Source organism: Aotus nancymaae, unplaced genomic scaffold (genome assembly GCF_030222135.1).
Source record: "Aotus nancymaae isolate 86718 unplaced genomic scaffold, 86718_ANA_hifiasm-v0.15.2.pri h1tg000029l, whole genome shotgun sequence".
Classification (NCBI taxonomy): domain Eukaryota; kingdom Metazoa; phylum Chordata; class Mammalia; order Primates; family Aotidae; genus Aotus; species Aotus nancymaae.
The window spans coordinates 42,869,932-42,892,068 of record NW_026988442.1 but is presented as its reverse complement, the minus strand read 5'-3'; the positions used below and the strand labels follow the sequence as shown (position 1 = coordinate 42,892,068).

The 22,137-nt window shown below is 49.3% G+C and overlaps 1 protein-coding gene across 3 annotated transcripts in view; it reads right to left on the bottom strand.

The window, feature by feature from the left end:
* The window catches only part of PRPF6 (pre-mRNA processing factor 6), a 49,478-nt gene that overhangs the window by 12,812 nt on the left and 14,529 nt on the right, over positions 1-22,137 (bottom strand). For all 3 annotated transcript variants that reach the window (XM_012440546.3, XM_012440545.2, XM_064382615.1), the window contains exons 7-12: positions 19,613-19,707; positions 18,998-19,154; positions 18,026-18,188; positions 9,172-9,290; positions 7,983-8,201; positions 2,398-2,520 (exon numbers count right to left, since the gene is read on the bottom strand). In XM_012440546.3, the coding sequence (XP_012295969.1) occupies positions 2,398-2,520; positions 7,983-8,201; positions 9,172-9,290; positions 18,026-18,188; positions 18,998-19,154; positions 19,613-19,707 (876 nt within the window). The remainder of the gene's footprint in view (positions 1-2,397; positions 2,521-7,982; positions 8,202-9,171; positions 9,291-18,025; positions 18,189-18,997; positions 19,155-19,612; positions 19,708-22,137) is intronic.

The following is a 22,137-nucleotide window of genomic DNA, read 5'->3' as shown; positions in this document are numbered from 1 at the left end:
GAAATAACTGATTCAGGCCTAGAAGCATCATTAATGGATCCTCAAAATACTTATTAATAATAACAAAGAAACAGCAACCACACAGTGGAAATGCCTGCAGGTCAGAGTTGAACAGGTGCACACCTCTCTGCTGTGATGCATCAAGAGAACCCAACACAACCCGGAGGAGACACCACGGAGACCCAGGTCAAAGAGGAGTCTACAGAATCACTAGCCTGTGGTCCTCAGAAATATTCAGGCTCATGAAAAACAAAGGCTGAGGTTCTCTTCCAGACTAACCTGAGGATGACCCTGTGTTCCTCAACAGAACACGGTTGGTTTTCTCTTTTGCTAAAAGGACACAGAGACAACGGGTGAGACGTCTTCTTTTTTTCAGATAGGGTCTTGCTGTCGCCCAGGCTAGAGTCTAGTGGCACAATCATGGCTAACCGTGGCCTCAAACTCCTGAGCTCAAGTGATCTACCCCCCTCAGCCTCTTGAGTAGGTGGGACTACAGGCGTGCGCCACCATGCCTGGCTTGTTTCTGTAAAGATGGGGTTCTGCCATGTTGCCCAGGCTGGTTTCAACTCCTGAGCTCAAGCGATCTGCCCACCTCGGCCTCCCAAAGTGCTGGGTTTACGGGTGTCAGTCACCATGCCCAGTCTGCGGATGATGAGTAAGGTCTTAAAGTTACATGATAGTACTATGCCAACATTAATTTCCTGATTTTGATAACTGAGCTATGGTTGTGTAAGAGAATGTCCTCTTTTAAAGTAACACACACCAAAAGTGTTTAAAGGTAAAGTGCATCACATCTGCAACTCACTCACTGTCAAACTGCTCCAGGAAAAAAGTAAGAGGTAAATGCATGAGTGTGATGGGAATAAGAAAGCAAATGTGAGCTGGGCGTGGTGACTCACACCTGTAATCCCAGCAACTCAGGAGGCTGAGGCAGGAGGATGGCTCAAGGCCAGGAGTTTGAGATCAGCCTGGGCAAAAATAGCAAAGACACCATCTCTAAAAAAAAGATTTTAAAAACTAGCTAGGTGTGGTGGCATGCCCGAGTAGCCCCAGATACTCAGGAGGCTGAGACAGGAGGATCCCTTGAACCTAGAAGTTCAAGGTGGCAGTGAGCCATGATCGTGCCACTGTACTCCAGTCTGGATGACAGAGCAAGACCCTGTCTCTAAATAAATAGGCGAATACGGTAAAATGGGTAAATTATAAGGAACCTGGGTAAAGGACACATAAGAATTCTTTGCAGACTTTTGCAACATTCCTCTATGTCTGAAATTATTTTTATTTCAAAAAGGAAAAGAGGGCTACATCTGCATTAAATACCTTAAACGGCTGGGCACCGTAGCTCAGGCCTGTAACCCCAGCACTTTGGGAGGCCGAGGTGGGAGATTAGCTGAGGTCAGGAGTTCCAGACCACCCTGGCCAACACAGTGAAATCCCATCTCTACTAAAAATACAAAAATTAGCCGGGTGTGGTGGTGTACACCTGTAATCCCAGCTACTCGGGAGACTGAGGCAGGAGAATTGCTTGAACCTGGGAGGTAGAGGTTGCAGTGAGCTGAGATTGCGTCACTGCACTCCAGCCTGGGCGACAGAGTGAGACGTCTCAAAAAACAAAAAAACCTTAAACATGTTTCATGATTTTGGCCCTAAAATCTTTTCTCTGGAAACCTATTCTAAGGAAATAATCTCAAAGGAGGCAAAAGCTCTGTATGCAAAATGTTTTCTGAAATCCAATTTACAGTAGAAACCAAGGAATAGAGACAACCCAGATGTCCTAGCAGTAACAGCTAAAACAGCTGCGGTCCAACCACACCCAGCTCCCTGGCCTGTCCACTTACTGTGTGACCTTGGATAATGTGTTGGGCTCTGTCCATTCAATAAGAATTCAAAACATGAGCTCTTCACTTAAACTTAGGTTAACAGGCTGGGCGTGGTGGCTCAGACGTATAATGCCAGCATTCTGGAAGGCCGAGGCAGGTGGGTCACAAGATCAGGCGTTCGAGACCAGCCTGATCAACATGGTGAAAACCTGTCTCTCTAAAAATGTAAAAATTAGCCGGGCATGGTGGCATGTGCCTGTAATCCCAGCTACTCAAGAGGCTGAGGCAGAAGAAATCCTTAAACCCAAGAGGCTGAGGTTTCAGTGAGCTGAGATCACACCACTACACTCTAGCCTGGGAGACAGAGCAAGACTGTCTCAAAAGAACAAAAACAAAAACAGAAACACAAACACAAAAAAACTCAGGTGAGCAGAAAGCAAGTGGTACTCCTTGTGAGTGCAACTCCATGCAAACAAGTGTATGTACAAGTTTTAAAACAGCCTGCTACTTAAGGTGCCTGCCGTTCCCACAAGCAAAGACTCCACAACGGGGACAAAGGCCCCTGCTGCCGACTCACACTGTCAGCATCCTCCATCCAGGTGTGCTTCCGATCTTCCTCCTCAATCCCAATTCCAATCACGGCGCGCATGACGGCCTGACAGGTGGCCACACTCCCAGCCCTGTCACATTCCTCGGCATCCTGAAAGAGGAACACAGAAATTATTTTTGATTTTGGAAATCAGAGCTGCAGATTCCCAACAGGGAGCACGGCGTTCCTGGATGGTTAGACTGAGAGACATCAGCATGAGATGCTGATATTGCCTAGCAAGGAAGTGAGGAAGTCAGTCTATTGCACACAAATCAGAAAAAAACAATAGAGAAATGTCACAAAGGACATAGACACAGTGTTCACCAGAAAATAAAAATACCAACAACTTTTAAACAAGTGGAAAGAAATGTAAACCCTTTTTATTTTTTTTTTTTTGTTTTTTTGTGTGTGTGTGTTTTTAAAGACGGGGTTTCCCCGTGTTGGTCAGGCTGGTCTTGAACTCACAACCTCAGGTGATCCACCCGCCTTGGCCTCCAAAGTGCTTGGATTACAGGCGTGAGCCACCATGCCTGGCCTTTTTTTTTTTCTTTTTTCTTTTTAAACCCTTTTTATTTTTAAGGGACAAGGTCTCGGCCAGGTGTGGTGTCTGATGCCTGTAATCCCAGCAGTCGGAGGGCAGATCACGAGGTCAGGAATTTGAGACCAGCCTGGACAACCTGGTGAAACCCCGTCTCTACTGAAAAAAAAAAAAAAAAAAAAATACAAAAATTAGCCAGGCGTGGTGGCAGGCCCCTGTAATCCCGGCTTACTCAGGAGGCTGGGGCAGAGAATCACTTGAACCCAGGAGGCAGATTGAGCACAGATCCCATCACTACACTCCAGCCTGGGTGACAGAGCAAGATTCCATCTCGCAAAAAAAAAAAAAAAAAGAGAGAGAGAGAGAGAGAGACAAAGTCTCCCCGCCGTCACTCAAGCTGGAGCGCTGTGGTGCAATTATAGCTTACTGCAGCTTCCAACTCCCAGACACAAGGGAGCCTCCCATCTCAGCCTCTCGGGTAGCTAGGACTACAGACATGTACCAGCATGTCCATTATTACATTGTTTTTGTAGAAACGGGGTCTCCTTATGTTACCCAGGCTGGTCTTAAACTCCTGGTCTCAAGTAATTCTGCTTTAGCCTCCCAAAGTGCTCGGATTAATGCATAAGCAACCATGCCTGGCCCCATTCTTTTTTTGAGACAGGGTCTCACTGAGTCACCTAGGCTGCAGAACAATGGTACCCTCAACTCCTGGGCTCAAGTGATCCTTGGGCTCCCAGAGAGCTGGGATACAGGCATGAGCCACCACACCCAGCCCCCATTCTTATCTTCAAGATGCTAATTAAACAATTCTAAGTACCATTTTGCACGTATCAGATGAACAACACCGAAACATTTGCTGACTGGCTCACTTGGTGATGATGGGCATGAATCTTATAGTGCTAAGAAGCACATATCTCTATGGAGGGCAAGTTCTCATTCTCCATCAAAATAAAACATGCGCATATTTGACCCAGCAGTTCTACTTTAAGGTATTCATCTTATAAACATATTCCCACAAGTGCAAGGCAATGTGTCTACCAACCAGAGACTGCTAAGCCAGCCAGAGCGACAGGGTGCAGGGGCACAGGCACCACCATGGCGTGCCAACCTGGGGGACCACAAGACGAGCGAGTGAAGTGCCACAGGAGCCAGGTGCTCACACACCCCCTGGGCCCTGCCAGCACCAGAAACCATCCCAGACAGAAAGCAGAGCCAAGAGCAAGGATCTGAGGCAGAGACGCTGCTGAGAAGGTCAGTGCTGAGAACTCGTGGGCAGGTCAGTGGGCAGTAAGCCAGCACCCAGACCTCAGGGCCTGCAACAAAGGTGCTGGCTCTTCCTCCATGGACAGTCTCTACTGAATGCAAATTGCTTCTGAACCACAGTAAAATCAAACCACGGGAAGGCAGGGGCCATCTGTATTTGCAAATCGTGTATCTGATAAGTGACTATATCCAGAACCTATAAAAACACCTCTTACAACCCAATAATAAAACAGACAAAAATAATACAGAGACAATAATAAAGACGCAATCTAATTTAAAAGTAAAGCATTTCATACCTCCATGCTGCAACATGGAGGAACCCCAAAAACGCACTAAGTTAAGGCCAGTCACAAAAGATCATATATCGTGTGATTCCACTCACAGGAGGCCCCCAGTGTGGGATGGTGCATAAGCCACATGCATTCAGTAGAAGCAACACTTTGACTCAAACCACTACTGTTTTTCACTTTCACCGAAGTATTCAATAAATTACATGAGTTATTCAACACTTTATGTTCAATGACTGCTTAACTGTAGGCTAAGGTAAGCATTCTTAGGATGTTTAATGTAGGTTAGGCTAAGCTACAAAGTTCAATAGGTTAGGTGTATCACATGCATTTTATTTTTTGAAATGGAGCCTCACTCTGTCGCCCAGGCTAGAGTGCAGTGTCACCATCTTGGCTCACTGCAACCTCTGCCTCCTGGGTTCAAGCGATTCTCCTGCCTCAGCCTCCCAAATAGCTCAGATTACAGGTGCTCGCCATCAAGCCTGGATAATTTTTTTGTATTTTTAGTAGAGATGAGGTATTACCATGTTGGCCAGTCTGGTCTTGAACTCCTGACCTTAAGTGATCCGCCTGCCTCAGCCTCCCAAAATGCTGGGATTACAGGCATGAGCCACAACACCCAACCTCAAATGCATTTTAGACTTACGATATTTTCAGCTTACAATGGGTTTATCAGGATGTATAAGTTGAAGAGATTCATATACAAAATGTCCGAAAAAAAAGTATAGAGAAAGTAAGTAAAAAAGCAAGGTTAGACAGGCAAGGTGGCTAACACCTATAATCCCAGCACTTTGAGAGGCCGAGGCAGGTGGATCACCTGAGCTAAGGAGTCTGAGACCAGCCTGAAAAACATGGCAAAACCCCATCTCCACAAAAAACACAAAAAAATTTGCTGAGCATGGTGGCGCACACCTGTAGTCCCAGCTACTCAGGAGGCTGAGGCAGAAGAATTGCTTGAGCCCAGGAAGCAAAGGTTGCAGAGAGCCAAGATAGACTGCACCATGCACTCCAGCCTGGGAGAGAGAGCAAAAACCTGTCTCAAAAAAAAAAAAAAAAAAACGCTTCTGGAGTGATGAAAAGGTTCTAAGATTGTGGTAATAGATGCATAACTTTGTGACTATACTAAAAACCACAGAATCATAAACTTTAAATGGGTGGCTTTTATAGGATGTTAATTATAGCTTAATTAACCACCTTTGGCTGGGTATGGCAGCTGATGCCTGTAATCCCAACACTTCGGGAGGCTGAAGTGGTAGGATTGCTGGAGGCCAGGAGTTTAAGACCAGCTTTGGCAGCATAATGAGGCAAAAAGTAAAAATAAAAAAATTAGCCAAGCATGGTGTCACATGCCTGCAGTGCCAGCTACTTGGGAGGCTAAGGCAGGAGGATCACTTGAGCCCAGGAGATCAAAGATGCAGTGAGCCATGAATGCACCACTGCACTCTAGCCTGAGCAACACAGCAAGACCGTGTCTCTTAAAAAAAAAAAAAAGAAAAAAAGGAAAACTGTCATAAAATAAAACAGAAACAATAATTTTTTTTATCTTTTTTTTTTTTTTGAGACAGAGTCTTGTTCTATGGCCAGGCTGGAGTGCAGTGGCACGATCTCGGCTCACTGTAACCTCTGCCTCCCAGGTTCAAGCAATTCTCCTGCCTCAGCCTCCTGAGTAAGCTGGGACTGCAGGCACGTGCCACCATGCCCAGCTAATTTTTATTTTTTTTGGATTTTCAGTAGCGATGGGGATGTTCTCTACTAAAAATATTGGCCAGGATGGTCTCGATCTCTTGACCTACTGATCTGTCCACCTCGGCATCCCAAAGTGCTGGGATTACAGGCGTGAGCCCGCGCTCAGCCAGAAATAATAATTTCATTATTTATTTTTCTTGAGAGAAACATAGCTCAGTGGGTGACTCCTTAAAAAAAGGCAAAAAAGGGCTGGGCACAGTGGCTCACACCTATAATCCCAGCACTTTGGGAGGCCGAGGCGGGTGGATCACAAAGTCAAGAGATCGAGACCATCCTGGTCAACATGGTGAAACCTCGTTCCTACTAAAAATATAAAAATTAGCTGGGCATGGTGGTGTGTGCCTATAGTCCCAGCTACTCGGGAGGCTGAGACAGGAGAACTGCTTGAACCCAGAAGGCGGAGGTTGTGGTGAGCCAAGATCGTGCCATCATTGCACTCCAGCCTGGGTAACAAGAGCGAAACTCCATCTCAAAAAATAAAAAAGCAATAAAGGCCGGGCGCGGTGGCTCACGCCTGTAACCCCAGCACTTTGAGAGGCTGAGGTGGGTGGATCATGAGGTCAGGAGTTTGAGACCAGCCTGACCAACATGGAGAAACCCAGTCTCTACTAAAAATACAAAATAAGCCAGGCGTGGAGGCATATGCCTGTAATCCCAGCTACCTGGGGGGCTGAGGCAGGAGAATGGCTTGAACCCAGGAGGCGGAGGTTGCCGTGAGCTGAGATTGCACCACTGCACCACTCTAGCCTGGGCGAGAGAGCAAGACTCCATCTCAAAAAAAGAAAAAATAAAGGCAATAGAGGGAACCCAAGCCCTACTTCCTGAGTTAGACGACCTTTGGAGACTTTCCTTTTTTTTTTTTTGAGACGGAGTCTCGCTCTATCACTCAGGCTGCAGTGCAGTGGCGCGGTCTCGGTTCACCGCAACCTCCGCCCACCGCAACCTCCGCCTCTCAGGTTCAAGTGATTCTCCTGCCTCAGCCTCCCGAGCAGCTGGGACTACAGGCACCTGCCACCACACCCAGCTAATTTTTGTATTTTTAGCAGAGACAGGGTTTCACCATGTTGGCCAGGCTGATCTGAAAATCCTGACCTTGTGATCCGCCCACCTCAGCCTCCCAAAGTGCTGGGATTACAGGCACAACTCACCACGCCCAGCCCTTTCAAGACTTTTTTATAGCCTTAAGTCTACAGAAAAAGCTAAAAGTCAGGGAGGACCAAGGTGGGCAGATGGCTTGAGGTCAGGAGTTGGAGACCAAACTGGCCAACATGGTGAAACCCTGTCTCTACTAAAAATACAAAAAGTAGCTGGGCATGGTGGTGGGTGCCTGTAATCCCAGCTACTCAGATGGCTGAGGTAGGAGAATCGCTTGAACCTAGGAGGTGGAGGTTGCAGGGAGCTGACATCACGCCACTGCACTCGGCCTAGGTGACAAAGCAAGACTCCCCTCTCAAAAACAAAAACAAAAAGGCGGGGGAGAAGAGTAAAAGAAGCCGTGAGAGTTCCTGTCATTCTCTTTTAGGTGTACTGTTCCTACTAGAAAAGAAATGCAGTCAGGTGTGCACACACTGAAAGGGCTTCAGAAGCCTTCACCCCAAGATGAACTTCAGGCCTCGAATCTATCAAAAGTGACAGTGGGCACGCCCAGGTCCTTCAGGGCCCAGCCACACCTCTGCTTCTGCGGCCCGTGCAGGACTCCCACGTGCAGCACGTGCACCACGACACCTGCCGCCTACCTGGATCCACTGCTCACGGTTGATCTCCACCCCGTTGGCCCGCAGTGAGGTGATGGCTCGGTCGACGATCTTCTCCACCATCTGCGTGTTCCCGTTCGCTTCCTCCAGCTTAGCAGCCGTGATCCAGATATGTCGGTCTGTGGGGATGTTCTCCCTCGCTTTGTTCAAGACCTTGCGGGCATTTTCATAGGTCTCTAGTCTTGCCAGAGCGAGCCAGAGCTACACGGAGAGGACACCAGAAAAAGGAGAGGACACAGTGCTGCAGGGACAGCTGCAGGCCAGACAGCAACCCACCCTCAACAGACCCCAGTGTGGCCACCACGTTCTTCCTTAGCTCTCGAGAACCATTTGAACATAGCCTGAGAAGTGTTCACAGCAACATTTCTCACCTGATCAAATGTTCACTTATGCTTCTGACTTAATTAGTGACTAGTGAGCATGAAAAGTTGGTGAGTGTGAAAAGATTCTCAGCTGAATGTTCACAAACACTGCCTCCAGTCACACACCGCACCAGACCTGATACCAGGGCCCTGGCACAGATAAGCAGGATGAGGCTACTGCCCTCATGGGCTAAACACACAGAAGGGCGTTCAGCCTCCTGGAGTTCCCAGACCCTAGCAGTGTTGACTCTGCAACATTCCATCCCTAAAATGTGTACGGGCTTCATTTATTTTTATGTAAATAAAATAAGATTAATTTTGTTTGGAGAATTTCACAATACCCCTTAAGATAATTAAAGACATACTGGGTATCACAAAACCAAGACTAGAAATCGCTGCACGGATGCTGTAAACTGGAATCTTATAAGCAAAGAGCAGACATGTGGGGCTGGCAGAAAACAATGTTTTCTATCTCCCTGCCACCTTCAGCTCCCATGACAAACTCTGGGCTGAAGGAGAAGAATGGCCCCTGAGAGAGTGCCCAACAGAGCACTTTCTAGAGTCATCACAAATGAGCTAAGATTCTCTCTGCACTTCCATGAAGAGCACAACCAGCTGAAGCCACTGACCACCCTGCCTAGCAGCTGCGTACAGAACAGCAAACTGGGGTTCCACATGGCCTTCTTTTCCCAGAAATCGCAGCCTGAGTGAGCTCAATGCTCTGCTTACAGCGTCACTTCCAGACACTGAACCTGGGCTCAGGCCTGGGCCACTTTGGGCTATGGTGGCCCTGGGCCCACCAGACTCACCTCCACACTGGTGGGGCAGCACTCCACAGCCCGGCTTAGCATGATTCTAGCATCTTCAGGCTCTTCCAGCTCAACGGCTGCTTTCCACAAGCGAACCGAGTTTGGAACATGCTCGAGGGCTAGGAAAGGTCAAACGACAAACCACGTCACAGAAAAGGAGATGAGAGCAGAGGCTCACGTGGCGAGCACGCCGCTGGCTGGGGTGAGGTGGACTTCCCCAGTGACAGTCAAGAACGCACACCTGCCCTGTACATGTGTTCCTTCAGGTCTGGGGCAGACACAAACCAGGACAAACAAGCATCTTGTGGAAGCAGAAAGCAAGGAGGTGACCGAAGACTGCCGGGGTCACATCAACGGACTCATGACACCAGCAACAACGGGAATGAACCTCAAAAACGTGCTGAACGAAAGAAACCAGTCCCAGGAGAGTTTCTACTGTATGACTCCCTTTATGTGACTTTTGAAAACAGGCAAAACTAATCTTGGTGCAGTAAGTCAGAAGCATGACTGCCAACGAATGGGGAAGTGTGGATTGACTGAGAGGCACCGGGGGACTTTCTAGGGGGACAGAAATGTTTTTGTTTTTGTTTTGAGACAGAGTCTCACTCTGTCGCCCAGGCTGGAGTGCAATGGTGCAATTTCAGCTCACTAAAACCTCTGCTTCCTGGGTTCAAGTGATTCTCCTGCCTCAGCCTCCGAAGTGGCTGGGACTACAGGTGCCTACAACCACGCCTGGCTAATTTTTGTATTTTTAGTAGGGTCGGGGTTTCACCACATTGGCCAGGCGGGTCTCAAACTCCTGACTTCAAGTGATCCGCCCACCTCGGCCTCCCAAAGTGCTGGGAGTACGGACATAAGCCAGGCGCCTGCCCTGGAAATGTTCTATGCCTTGGTCAAGTGTGGGTTACACGGTTGCATGTATGAAGACATACTGTACACTTAAGATCTACATAATTTACTTAAGATATTTAGGGGAAAAAAAGCCAGTGACTGAAATACCTCATTATTACATGTTTTCCCTTAAAATAAAACTACGTAAAACTTTTTTTTTTTTTTTTTTTTTTTTTTTTTTGAGACGGAGTTTCGCTCTTGATACTCAGGCTGGAGCGCAATGGCGCGATCTCGGCTCACCGCAATCTCCGCCTCCTGGGTTCAGGCAATTCTCCTGCCTCAGCCTCCTGAGTAGCTGGGATTACAGGCACGCGCCACCGTGCCCAGCTAATTTTTTGTATTAGTAGAGACGGGGTTTCACCATGTTGACCAAGATGGTCTCGATCTCTTGACCTCGTGATCCACCCGCCTCGGCCTCCCAAAGTGCTGGGATTACAGGCTTGAGCCACCGCGCCCGGCCACTACGTAAAACTTTAAAAAAAAAAAAAAGAAAATTTGAGCGCAAACTAGAAGAGCCTCCCACTGGCCAATGATCAGAGAGCAAAGAGTCTGAAGGTCAATAAGAATATTACCTGCAATGCAGGCCAGGTGCGGTGGCTCACGCCTATTATCTCAGCACTTTGGGAGGCCGAGGCAGGCAGATCACAAGGTCAGGAGATCAAGACCATCCTGGCTAACATGGTGAAACCCCGTCTCTACTAAAAATACAAAAAATTAGCCGGGCGTGGTGACACGCACCTGTAGTCCCAGCTACTCAGGAGGCTGAGGGAGAAGAATCACTTGAACCCAGGAGGCGGAGGCTGCAGTGAGCCGAGATTGCATCACTGCACTCCAACCTGAATGACAGAGCAAGACTCCGTCTCAAAAAAAAAAGTTATCTGCAGTGTATTCGAACCCACAAAACACAACAGCATTCAAAGTTCATAGCAAAGAGACCACTAGTCACCCTTGGAGGATGCTAGAGAACCAACTCATCATTCCAAAATTTGAAAGGAGAGCAAATCAAGTATCTGTCTTTCCCAAAAAAACTCAGAATAATCAAATCAAGGATACAGGAAAGTTCTTCTCTTTAGAATACTTCTGGCAATAAAAGCAAAAAGAGTGACCTAACTGTAATGTCACCATTTTGCACATCCCAATAAAGTCATAGAGGCAGGCGCCAGTCACCAGCTACTGCCAAAGGCAGGACACTCCATCAAGGACACTGTGGCCACCGAGCAGTGACAGCCTCTGCAGCTCCTGATGCTGCTTGGATCGCCACTAATACTTTCTTGATAAAAAAGAAAAGAAAAAAATCAAAGCTTACTCTTACCGAGTTTCCAAATCTACCTTCCAATTTATAAGAGAATACAGGAAACAGAGGACCCACATGAAACAATCTCAGGCCTGCAGTGAGCAAAACCCTGACACAAGGAATCTCAAGAAGAAACAACCCAATTCCATCAAAGAACCCAGAAAAGACATCAAGCAAATGGCAATGTTGAGACTTTGCTTAAACGCTGATTCAAACCAACTGTGTGTGCATGTGGGTCTGTGTGCATGTGTGTGTGGCAGGTACTGACGTGACAGCAGGAAAAAAATAAATGTTGTAGACATTCAATGATGTTAAGAAATTAGACTGTGCAATGGCATGCATATTAATTAAAAAAATAAAATAAAATAAATTTTTTTTTTAAAAAAAGAAGAAATTAGGCCGGGCACAGAAGCTCATGCCTGTAATCCCAGAACTTTGGGAGGCTAAGGCAGGCAGATCACCTAAGGTCAGGAGTCCAAAGCCAGCCTGGCCAGCATGGTGAAATCCCATCTCTACTAAAAATACAAAAATTAGCCAGGCATGGTGGTGGGCACCTGTAATCCCAGCTACTGGGGAGGCTGAGGCAGGAGAATCTCTTGAACCCAGGAGGCGGAGGTGGAGTGAGCCAAGATTGTGCCGCTGCACTCCAGCCTGGGTGACAGAGAGAGACTGCGACTCAAAAAAAAGAAAAAGAAAGAAATTAGGCCAGGTGGCTGATTGCAATGGCTCACATCTGTAATCCCAGCATTCTGGGAGGCTGAGGTGGGAGGATTGCTTGAGCCCAGGAGTTTGAGACTAGCCTGGACAACATGGCGAAACCCTGTCTCTACAAAAAAAATATAAAAATTAGCTGGGCATGGTGGCATGTGCTTGTGGTCCCAGCTACCTGCGAGGCTGAGGGGGGAGGATTGCTTGAGCCCAGGAGGTGGAGGTTGCAGTGAGCCAAAACTGTACCACTGAACTCCAGCTCCAGCCTAGGTGACAGAGGGGGACCCAGTCTCAAAAAAAAAAAAAAAGAGAGAGACAGAGAGAGAGAAAAAAGGGGAAGGGAGGGAAGGGAGGGCAGGAGAGGGGAGGGGAGAGGAGGGAAGAGGAGCGGGTAGGGGAGGGGGCAAGAGAGCTAGCTAAGCTCTCCTGCAGGTACCTGCTCTCCTGCTGAGAAACAGCCCCTGGCTGGCTGTGAGGCCCTGGCGGGGAATGAACACTCAGCTAAGAGACATAAAATGACCGAGCAACCTGCTGCCCACTCGGGATGTTACTGACAGACCAAGCCACAAGGTTGCACAGATACAGCAGTGGCCTCATAGGGTGGGAATGGCACCCAGAAGATGGGGGGGGAAGGAAGGCAGGTGCAGCACAGGTAAGCTGCCTGAGTCACAGCAGACGCCTCCCACGCTGGTGGCCGTTCAACCGCCTTCCTCCCTCAGCCGCACTTACAGCCCCTGGGGAGTTCCCTGGGATCAAGGGACTGAGGAGGCAAAAGCCCGCTGTGGTTCCACACAGCGCACTGGCACTGACAGCCCTGGCCTCATTACCTGCTAGTCCACTTGACCAGCTGAAAGACGGCCAGAAGACGAAGCTACGCGAACTCACTGATGCAGGCAGAACGTGGTCTTAGCACACGCCCACCACTCAGAGCCATGGCCTAGCAGCCCAGTAGGACGTCACAAATGCTACAAATAGACACCAATCCCGGCTGGACCTCACAGCCAGAACACATGGGTCTAGGAACAGACAATGACCTCTGAATGGCTCCGCGGCCACAAGTCCCATCTCTGCCTCTTTGGACACTACTGTCCAAAGGGAGTACGTGCCACCCAGGGTGCAGACCACAGCTCCCTCTGGCCTCCCTGTGCACAGCGCTGGCTGCAAAGGCGAATCCTGACCCCCAAAGCGAGACTGAATTGCTGCCACCCACTGGGGGAGGCTATCTAGAGCCTGGTCCTGAGTACAGTTTAGTATTTCTGCTTCTATGAGTAAAAGTTAAGGAAACTACAGCTGCCAAAAAAGCACAACTATCAGCAAGTCAGACCCTTCGGGGATAAAGATTTGGGTCCTCGCTGGGCACAGTGGCCCATATCTACAATCCCAGCATTTTGGGAGACTGAGGTGGGAGGATCACTTGAGCCCAGGAGTTCAAAACCAGCCTGGGCAACATAGGGGGACCTCATCTCTACGAAAAACTAAAAAATTAGCCAGGCATGTTGGTATGTCCCTGGAGACCCAGCTATTCAGGAGGCTGAGACAGAAGGATAGTTTGAGTCTGGGAGGTTGAGGCTGCAGTGACCTATGATCGCGCCACTGCATTCCAGCCTAGGCACAAGAGGTACATCCTGTCTCAAAATAAAAATTATCTGGGCATGGTGGCGTGTGCCTGTGATGCTACTCAAGAGCCAGAAGCAGGAGAATCACTAGAGCCCGGGAGGCTGAGGCTGCCGTGAGCTGACTGCACCACTGCTCTCCAGACTGGGCAACAGGATGAGACTCTGTCTTAAAAATAAAGAGTTGAGGGCCGGGAGCGGTGGCTCACGCCTGTAATCCCAGCACTTTGGGAGGCCGAGGCGGGTGGATCATGAGGTCAAGAGATCGAGACCATCCTGGTCAACATGGTGAAACCCCATCTCTACTAAAAATACAAAAAATTAACTGGGCACAGTGGCGCGTGCCTGTAATCCCAGCTACTCAGGAGGCTGAGGCAGGAGAATTGCCTGAACCCAGGAGGCGGAGGTTGCGGTGAGCCGAGATCGTGCCATTGCACTCCAGCCTGGGTAACAAGAGCGAAACTCCGTTTCAAAAAAAAAATAAAATAAAATAAAAAATAAAGAATTGGGTTACTCATCCAGGTCAAGAACCTTGACCGAGTAGGGTGGCAGCAGAGGGCACAGCAGTAAGTAAAAGTCTAACCTCCAACCAGGTGACGAGGGACAGGGAGGACATGGAACCACACGGCTGGTTTTCCTGTGTGCTCTCACCTCTCCTGCGTGGGAGCGGGGAGCTCGATTTGTCTAAATATGAACTACTTCTTATTACTCTGTACACTGTGGAGATGAACTTCGTGCCTCTAAAAACAGAATATTCATGTGGGACTAAACTTTTGGAGTCATTAACTTAAGGCCCCCAGGATTCTACGTCTTCAAGTTTCTGGAGAGAGCTGACACTATTTCCAGTGGAATCTCATCAGCAGCCCACAGGCATGGCGCTGAAGCCAACAAGGCCACCTTCCCCCGGAGCTTTCAGAAGGCACATGGCACACCATGCTACAATGGCCTCCAAGGAGTGTCACTTTCTGAGCAGAAGCCAGCCCATGTGTGTAAAGGAACCACACACCCCTGAAGTTGGCCTAGAACAGGAAAAGCATATTCTGAATGCTCGATGAAGCTGTGAAGATGTGGCCGTGCAGAGGCCGACACGCTCTCTGGGGAACAAGTAACTACAGGAGAGACCCTTGACCTGACTGTGCCGTTCCTGTACCCCCAGAGGGACAGTGATGGCCGCTGAAGGATGCCACGCTTCACAGGCCAGAGCCTATGGCTTTAGTGTAAAGTTAACTCACTTTCACACATCTGCATTAACTAGCGGAGTCACACGGCACTTCACATGTCCTGTGAGCTGCGTTATTGTAGGGGAGCTGCCAGCCGGGCCTCCCCAGGGAACTCAGCACATGGGACACCCCACCCCGGCCAGTAAGCTCACATGCTGCTCCCTCCCCAGTCCTGAAAGCCCTCTTCCTTTTTACAGATGAAGACATGGAAGCGCAGAGGTCGAGCACCACGGCCAAGGTTACTCAGCTTCCTCAGCTCTCAAGACCAGCACCCGAAACGCCTGTTCTCCCAACAAAGGACTAAGGTGTCAGCTCAGCCTAACAGCGACCCAGAGCTCACAGAGACCGTGCCCTGCCCGGCTCCCTGGCTGGCAGGTGTCCTAAGTCACCAGTGGAGGGAGTTGTCCTCTTAATTTCAAAAAGCTGACCTTCCAAGCCACTTTTAAGTGTTCACTAACAACAAATGAAGCAGTGCTGGGCTTCACCCCAGAACAAGAGCGCTGTTTCTGGAAACACTCTTGGGAGGGGGCAGGCCAGGACCAGTATTAGGGGCAGTGGCAAAGCCCGTCCTGGAGATCCAGGGTTCATTCCACCTTAGCACAGCTTTTCTGCCCGAGAGAGCAGAGCCAGGAGGCCGCTCCCTGAGGACGGCCGTGGAAACAGTCCCTCGACACTCCCTGACAGCACCCACCTCCAGCAGCATACTTCTCTCCAAATCCAGAGTCAACTGGAAATGAACCCAGACAATCTGGTGGTGAGCAGGGAGTGGCCACAAAGACATTCATGATCATTCATCAAACCGTGGCAGGAAGAATTCAATAGAGCTTTCATAAATAAACAATACTAATTACCCAGACTTTAATGTGCTTTTCATCAAAGAACGATTTCTTCCTAGCTGAAAAAAGAGAAAATGATTTCTACGAAGCAAGACAGGTCCTCACTTTCTGTTCCCGGCCCCATTGTAAGAGGCCGCCTCTGCGCGCTCACTGAGTAGCTGGCTGCAGCGGCCCCAACAGAAGGAAGCACGTTCATGGGTGACAGCACAAGGCCGGGGGAACTCGGGCCACTGCCAGGCCGACTTCGCCTGGCCTCCGACAAACGTGGACAGAAGTGAATGAACTGCATTTGATAAGGGGCTTTCTAGCAAAGAGACCCTCACCTGCACAGCCCTGACTAACGGCACAGAAGCCTCAATGTGACCCATCACTATATGATATTTCACTTAACACACATTTGAAAAAACGAGAGCTGGAAAGCTCTCACTGAAAACTACCCTTGATTCCACAAAATACACCTTATTTTTCCAAGGCTATAAATTCAGGAAGAACAGACTGGATGCAATGGCTCATACCTGTAATCCCGGCCCTCTGGGAAATCAAGGCAGGAGGATCACTTGAGGCCAGGAGTTTGAGACCAGCCTGAACAACATAGCAAGATCCCATCTCTACCAAAAACTAGAAACAGCTGGGCGCAGTGGCGGCACCCATAGTCCCAGCTACTCGGGAGGCTAAGCTAGCAGGATCGCCTGAGCCTGGGAAGTGGAGGTTGCAGTGAGCCAAGACTGCGCCACTGCACCCAGCCTGAGTGACAAAGCGAGATGCTACCTCAAAAAAAAAAATTCATGCTGGGTGCAGTGGCTCATGCTGATAATTCCAGCACTTTGGGAGGCCGATGTGGGCAGATCAGTTGAGGTCAGGAGTTCAAGACCAGCCTGGCCAACATGGTGAAACCCCGTCTCTACTAAAAATACAAAAATTAGCCAGGCATGGTGGCATGCACCTGTAGTCCCAGCTACTCATAAGGCTGAGGCAAAAGGATCACCTGAACCCGGGAGGTGGAAGTTGCAATGAGCCAAAATTGTGCCATTGTACTCCAGCCTGGGCGACAAAGTGAGACTCTATCTCTCTCTCTCTCTCTCTCTCTCTCTCTCTCTCTCTCTCTCTCTCTCTCTCTCTCTCTCTCTCTCTCTACACACACACACACACACACAGAGCCCAGGTGCAGTGGCTCATGCCTGTAATCCCAGCACTTCGGGAGACCGAGGTGGGAGGATCACCGGTGGTCAGGAGTTTGAGACCAACCTGGCCAACATTAGGAAACCCCATATCTATTAAAAATACAAAAATTAGCTGGGCGTGGTGGTGCACGCCTGTAATCCCAGCTACTCGGGAGACTGAGGCAGGAGAATCGCTTGAACCTGGGAAGTGGAGGTTGCAGTGAGCCAAGATCGTGCCACTGCACTCCAGCTGGACAACAGAGAGAGACTCTGTTTCAAAAAAAACAAAAAACCAAAAATAACTCAGGTAGAAGCCACCGTACAGATTTGCTTCAGAACATAGTTCTGAACCCAGTTCAAGAGCAGCACCTACTACACAGTTCCGGTGACGAGAGAAACAGTGCTCCTTTAATGAATCCACAGTAAGAAAAGTAAACAAACTACCACAGAAGCGCTACCCCGGCAGGAGGTTCCCTGGGAGGCACACCACCGTCATTAACTGACCTGAGCCAGCGGCACACGCTGCCTCGCAGGAGCTGGGGGGCGCTGCCCTGTCAGCAGCGGGCAGGAGTTCAATCAACGTGCGGCTCTGCGCCCCTCAGGAGAGAATGAATAACACCCACAGAGGGTCTGCCAGGTGCCAGGTGCTGGCTCAGCACGCTCTTCACACAGACCATCTCACTAGCCCTCCAGAGCCCCAGGACACAGGCTTTGAGCTACTATTGTTCTCACCCCGTAGATGAGGGAAGCCTGGACCACAGAGCGACCGCCCAGCACATCCAAGATCACACGCTGGAAAAAGACAGGAGTGAGGGCTCAACCCAAGCACCCCTTCCAGGATGGGAACTGGCCCACCACAGTATCCCTCCCCCATGGAGGGTCCAAGAGCAGAGACAACCCAAGCTGAGTAAAGGCCTGAAAAATGTCCCTGGCTCCTTATCCACTCTCACCAAAAGCCTGAGCCAGGAGCAGGAAAGCTGCTGAGAGGAGGGGCCCCAGGGATGGAGAAAGCAGCCCTCCTTCAGAGACCAGGGCCCCCAGGAGCCCCTGCTGGCAGAAGGGCACCCACGAGGGAGGGACCAGAGCCCCCAGAAACACCTGCTTGTGGAAGGCACTTCTAAGGGAGGCTCACCTTTACGAAGAACCCGCTTCTTTGCACGAATGTCTGTTTCTAGCTCTGCTGCTCTGATGTAAATCCTGACAGACTGTGGGAGATGACGGACAGCCTGGGCCACCACGGCCTTGGCTGTGTCCCCAGGCTGCAACCTGGCTGCTTCTAACCAGACATCTTCACTCTGTGAGGCAAGAGACAAGAACATAAGGTTCAGTGTGGGCTGGAAGCCACAACAGGCAGCAGGCACCTCTAGAGCAGATCCTCGGGCCCCAGATTTTACAAAAGCCAATCAGCTCAGCCTCAAACACGCCTGCACCAGGACGCGCCCCTATGACAGCACTTGGGAACACGCTACCATACGTCTGAGCAAAGAACATAAAACCCTACTTTGTGAAGAGAATACGAAGCCCTGCAGAGTAACTCCACGGACAAAGCAGAGACTGTGCATCTGCTCGGGTAGTTCTCTTTTGTTGTTTTTGAGATGGAGTCTCACTCTATCCCCCAGGCTGGAATGCAGTGGCACAATCTTGGCTCACTGCAACCTCCATCTCCCAAGTAGCTGGGATTACAGGCGCCTGTCACCATGCCCAGCTAATTTTTGTATTTTTAGTAGAGACGGGGTTTTGCCATGTTGGCCAGGCTGGTCTTGAACTCCTGATCTCAGATGATTCACCCGCCTCGGCCTCCCAAAGAGCTGAGATTACAGGCGTGAGCCACAGCACCTGGCAACCATTAGGTGGGTGAAGAGCTGATCAACTGAGCTCTTTATAAGGAAGCTTAGCCTGCCATTAAACCAATGGTGGATCAGCCTTCACTCCACGTGAAAACAAGCAGGAAAAACGGGTGGCCATGTTTCACATCCTCCCCTGCCTGTTCCACTCTCTGTAGTTTCAATATCAAAAGACAAAGAGATTTGCTCTAATGAGTTTACTTCCGTAGGGGTCCTACCATTATGTAGCCTCCCAGGAAACGCCTCACAGCAGGCCTCACCTTGGGGCACATCTCTGTCCCCTTCATTATAAGGTTCCGAGCTACTTGCAGCTTCCCAGTGACTTCTTCCAGGCGGGCTGACGCAATCCAGGCTGGCGGGTGATGAGGGTTTGTCTCCCGAACAGACTTGAGGAGCAGCCGCGCCTTCTTGATATCACTACAAGAGTGAGAATGCACACAGCATCAGGCTGTGCCGCCAGGGTGCACCCGAGACCCGGGACAAAGGCACCCACTTCACAGTCACAGCGTGAGAACTCTCAGTCCTGATGTCCTGAGTTACACAAACCAACTCAAAACTCAGTGCACACTATTCCAAGCCCCTTCAGCCTCCCTGCAGACAAATGCTGAGACCCGAAGGTCTAGATGGGACATGCGGATCTAGAGTTGGCTGCTTCCAGCTCAGCACAGGCACAGACTTGCACTATCACATGTAAAACATTTAGTGTACACGATGAATGGATACAGACACTTTCAAATGGAAAAACCAAACTACTGCACTGTGTATTTCTTAGAACCACCATGTCACGTTTTGACGGCAGATTTTCCACATAAAATCCAAAACACCCTAGGCCCCAGCACCTCCCTCCCAGCCCAGGGATTCCGCAAAGCACTCACTTGATGTCCCCTCCGTGTGTAGGGATCATGGAATTTAAATCTGTCAGGTAGCCTTTGGGGTCAACAACGGTCTGTCCACTCACGGAGTCGGACACCTGTGAAACAGGCCAGGCTGAGAGTCAGCTGGACACGACCAGGAGCAAAACAAAGTTCCCAGAGGGTCCCTGGAGCCCCTCCCACAATCCTGACTGGCAGTAAGTAGGAGAAGAAAGAAACCAACTTGAATTTCACTCAGACAACACCTTGTGATAATAACAAATTTTTTCTGTATGGAAAAAAGAACTGTATTTTTATTTATTTCTTTGAGACAGAATCTCTGTCACCCAAGCAGGAGAGCAGTGGCGATCATAGCTCACCGCAGCCTCCAGCTCTTAGGCTCAAGGAATCCTCCTGCCTCAGCCTCCCAAGACTCTATCTCTATAAAAAAGCAAAATTTTTGGCCGGGTGTGGTGGTTCACACCTGTAATCTCAGCACTTTGGGAGGCCGAGGCAGGTAGATCATGAGGTCAGGAGTTCCGGACCAGCCTGGCCAACATGGTGAAACCCCGTCTCTACTAAAAATACAAAAATTAGCCAGGCGTGGTGGTGTGTGCCTATAATCCCAGCTACTCAGGAGGCTGAGGCAGGAGAATCGCTTGAATCCAGGAGGCAAAGGATGCAGTGAGCCAAGATCACGCCACTGCACTCCAGCTTGGGTGAAAGAGCGAGACTTATCTCAAAAACAAAGAGAGAACATGCTGGCACATGCTGCAACATGGATGAACCTTAAGGGCATGAGCTAAGTGAAATAAGCCCGTCACAATAAGGTAAACACCACGAGATTCCACTCACACAAGGTGCAGAGAGTTGTAAAATTCATAGAAACAGAAAGAATGGTGGATGCCGGGGGCTGAGGAGAAAGGGCATGGGGAGTCAGTGTTTAACGGGTACAGAATTTCAATTTGGGAAGATGAACAGTTCTGGAGATGAACGGTGATGAAGCTGTATAACAACATGAACATAATTATGTCAGTGAAGGTACGTACAGTTAAGAATGATTAAAATGGTAAATTCTTTGTTACATATATTTTGCCACAAAAAAATTACCGTGACAAAGTTTTATTTATTTTGAGATAGTCTCACTCAGTAACCCAGGCTGGTGTGCAGTGGCATGATCATAGCCCACTGCAGCCTCAAACTCCCTGGCTCAAGCCATCTTCCCACCTCAGCCTCCCTAATAGCTGGGACTACAGGCACGCACCACCAAGCCCAAGTTATTTTTTTTAGATTTTGTAAAGACGGAGTCTCATCATCACCATGCTTCCCAGGCTGGTCTTGAACTCCTGGGCTCAAGCAATTCTCCTGCCTTGGCCTCTCAAAGTGCTAGGATTACAGGCATGAGTGGCTGGCCCGAAAAGTTTTACAATTTCTATGTAAACAAATTTCAGGCTGGGTATGGTAGTTCTTGCCTGTAATCCCAGCACTTTGGGAGGCGAATGCAGGCAGATTGCTTGTGCCCAGGAGCTCGAGTCCAGCTTAGGCAACATAGTGAGACCCCATCTCAACAGAAAATACAAAAATTAGCTGGGTGTGGTGGCACATGCCTATAATCTCAGCTACTCTGTAGGTTGAGGTGGGAGGATCACCTTAGCCCAGGAAGGTCAAGGTTGTAGTGAGCTTTGATTGAGTCACTTTTTGTTTTTGAGACAGGTTCTCACTCTGTTGCACAGGCTGGAGTGCACTGGTGCAGTCTCGGCTCACTGCAACCTCCACTGCCTGGGGTCAAGCGATTCTCCTGCACCTGTAATAGGCACCCACCAACACACCCGGCCAATTTCTGTATTTTTAGTAGAGACGGGATTTCACTGTGTTGGCCAGGTCAGCGTGATGAAGGAACCGTGTTCCTTCACGATTTCTGATGTACATGCCAGAAAGAGGTCTCTGCTTCACTGGTGTCCAGAGCACCCAATCTCCAGATCAAAGTACACGTTCCATGCCGGGCCATAAGACATTTTACTGAGGTGCAGGAAGAAAACACACTTTAAAAAAAATTATTATTAGGCCGGGCAAGGTGGCTCACACCTGTAATCCCAGTACTTTCGGAGGCTGAGATGGGTGGATCACAAGGTTGGGAGTTCAAGACCAGACTGGCCAACATGGTGAAACCCCATCTCTACTAAAAATACCAAAAAAAAATTAGCTGGATATGGTGGTGTGTGCCTGTAATTCCAGCTACTCAGGAGGCTGAGGCAGGAGAATTGCTTGAACCGGGACCTGGGAGGTGGAGGTTGCAGTGAGCCGAGATTGCACCACTGCACTCCAGCCTGGGCTACAGAGACAGACTCTGTCTCAAAAAAAAAATTATTTTATATATTTTTTTAAAAAGGGCAGGCGTAGCCAGGTGTGGTGGCTCACACCTGTAATCCCAGCATGTTGGGAGGCTGAGGCAGGTGGATCACGAGGTCAGGAGTTCAAGGCCAGCCTGGACGAAATGATGAAACCCCATCTCTACTGCAAATACAAAAAATTAGCCAGGTGTGGTAGTA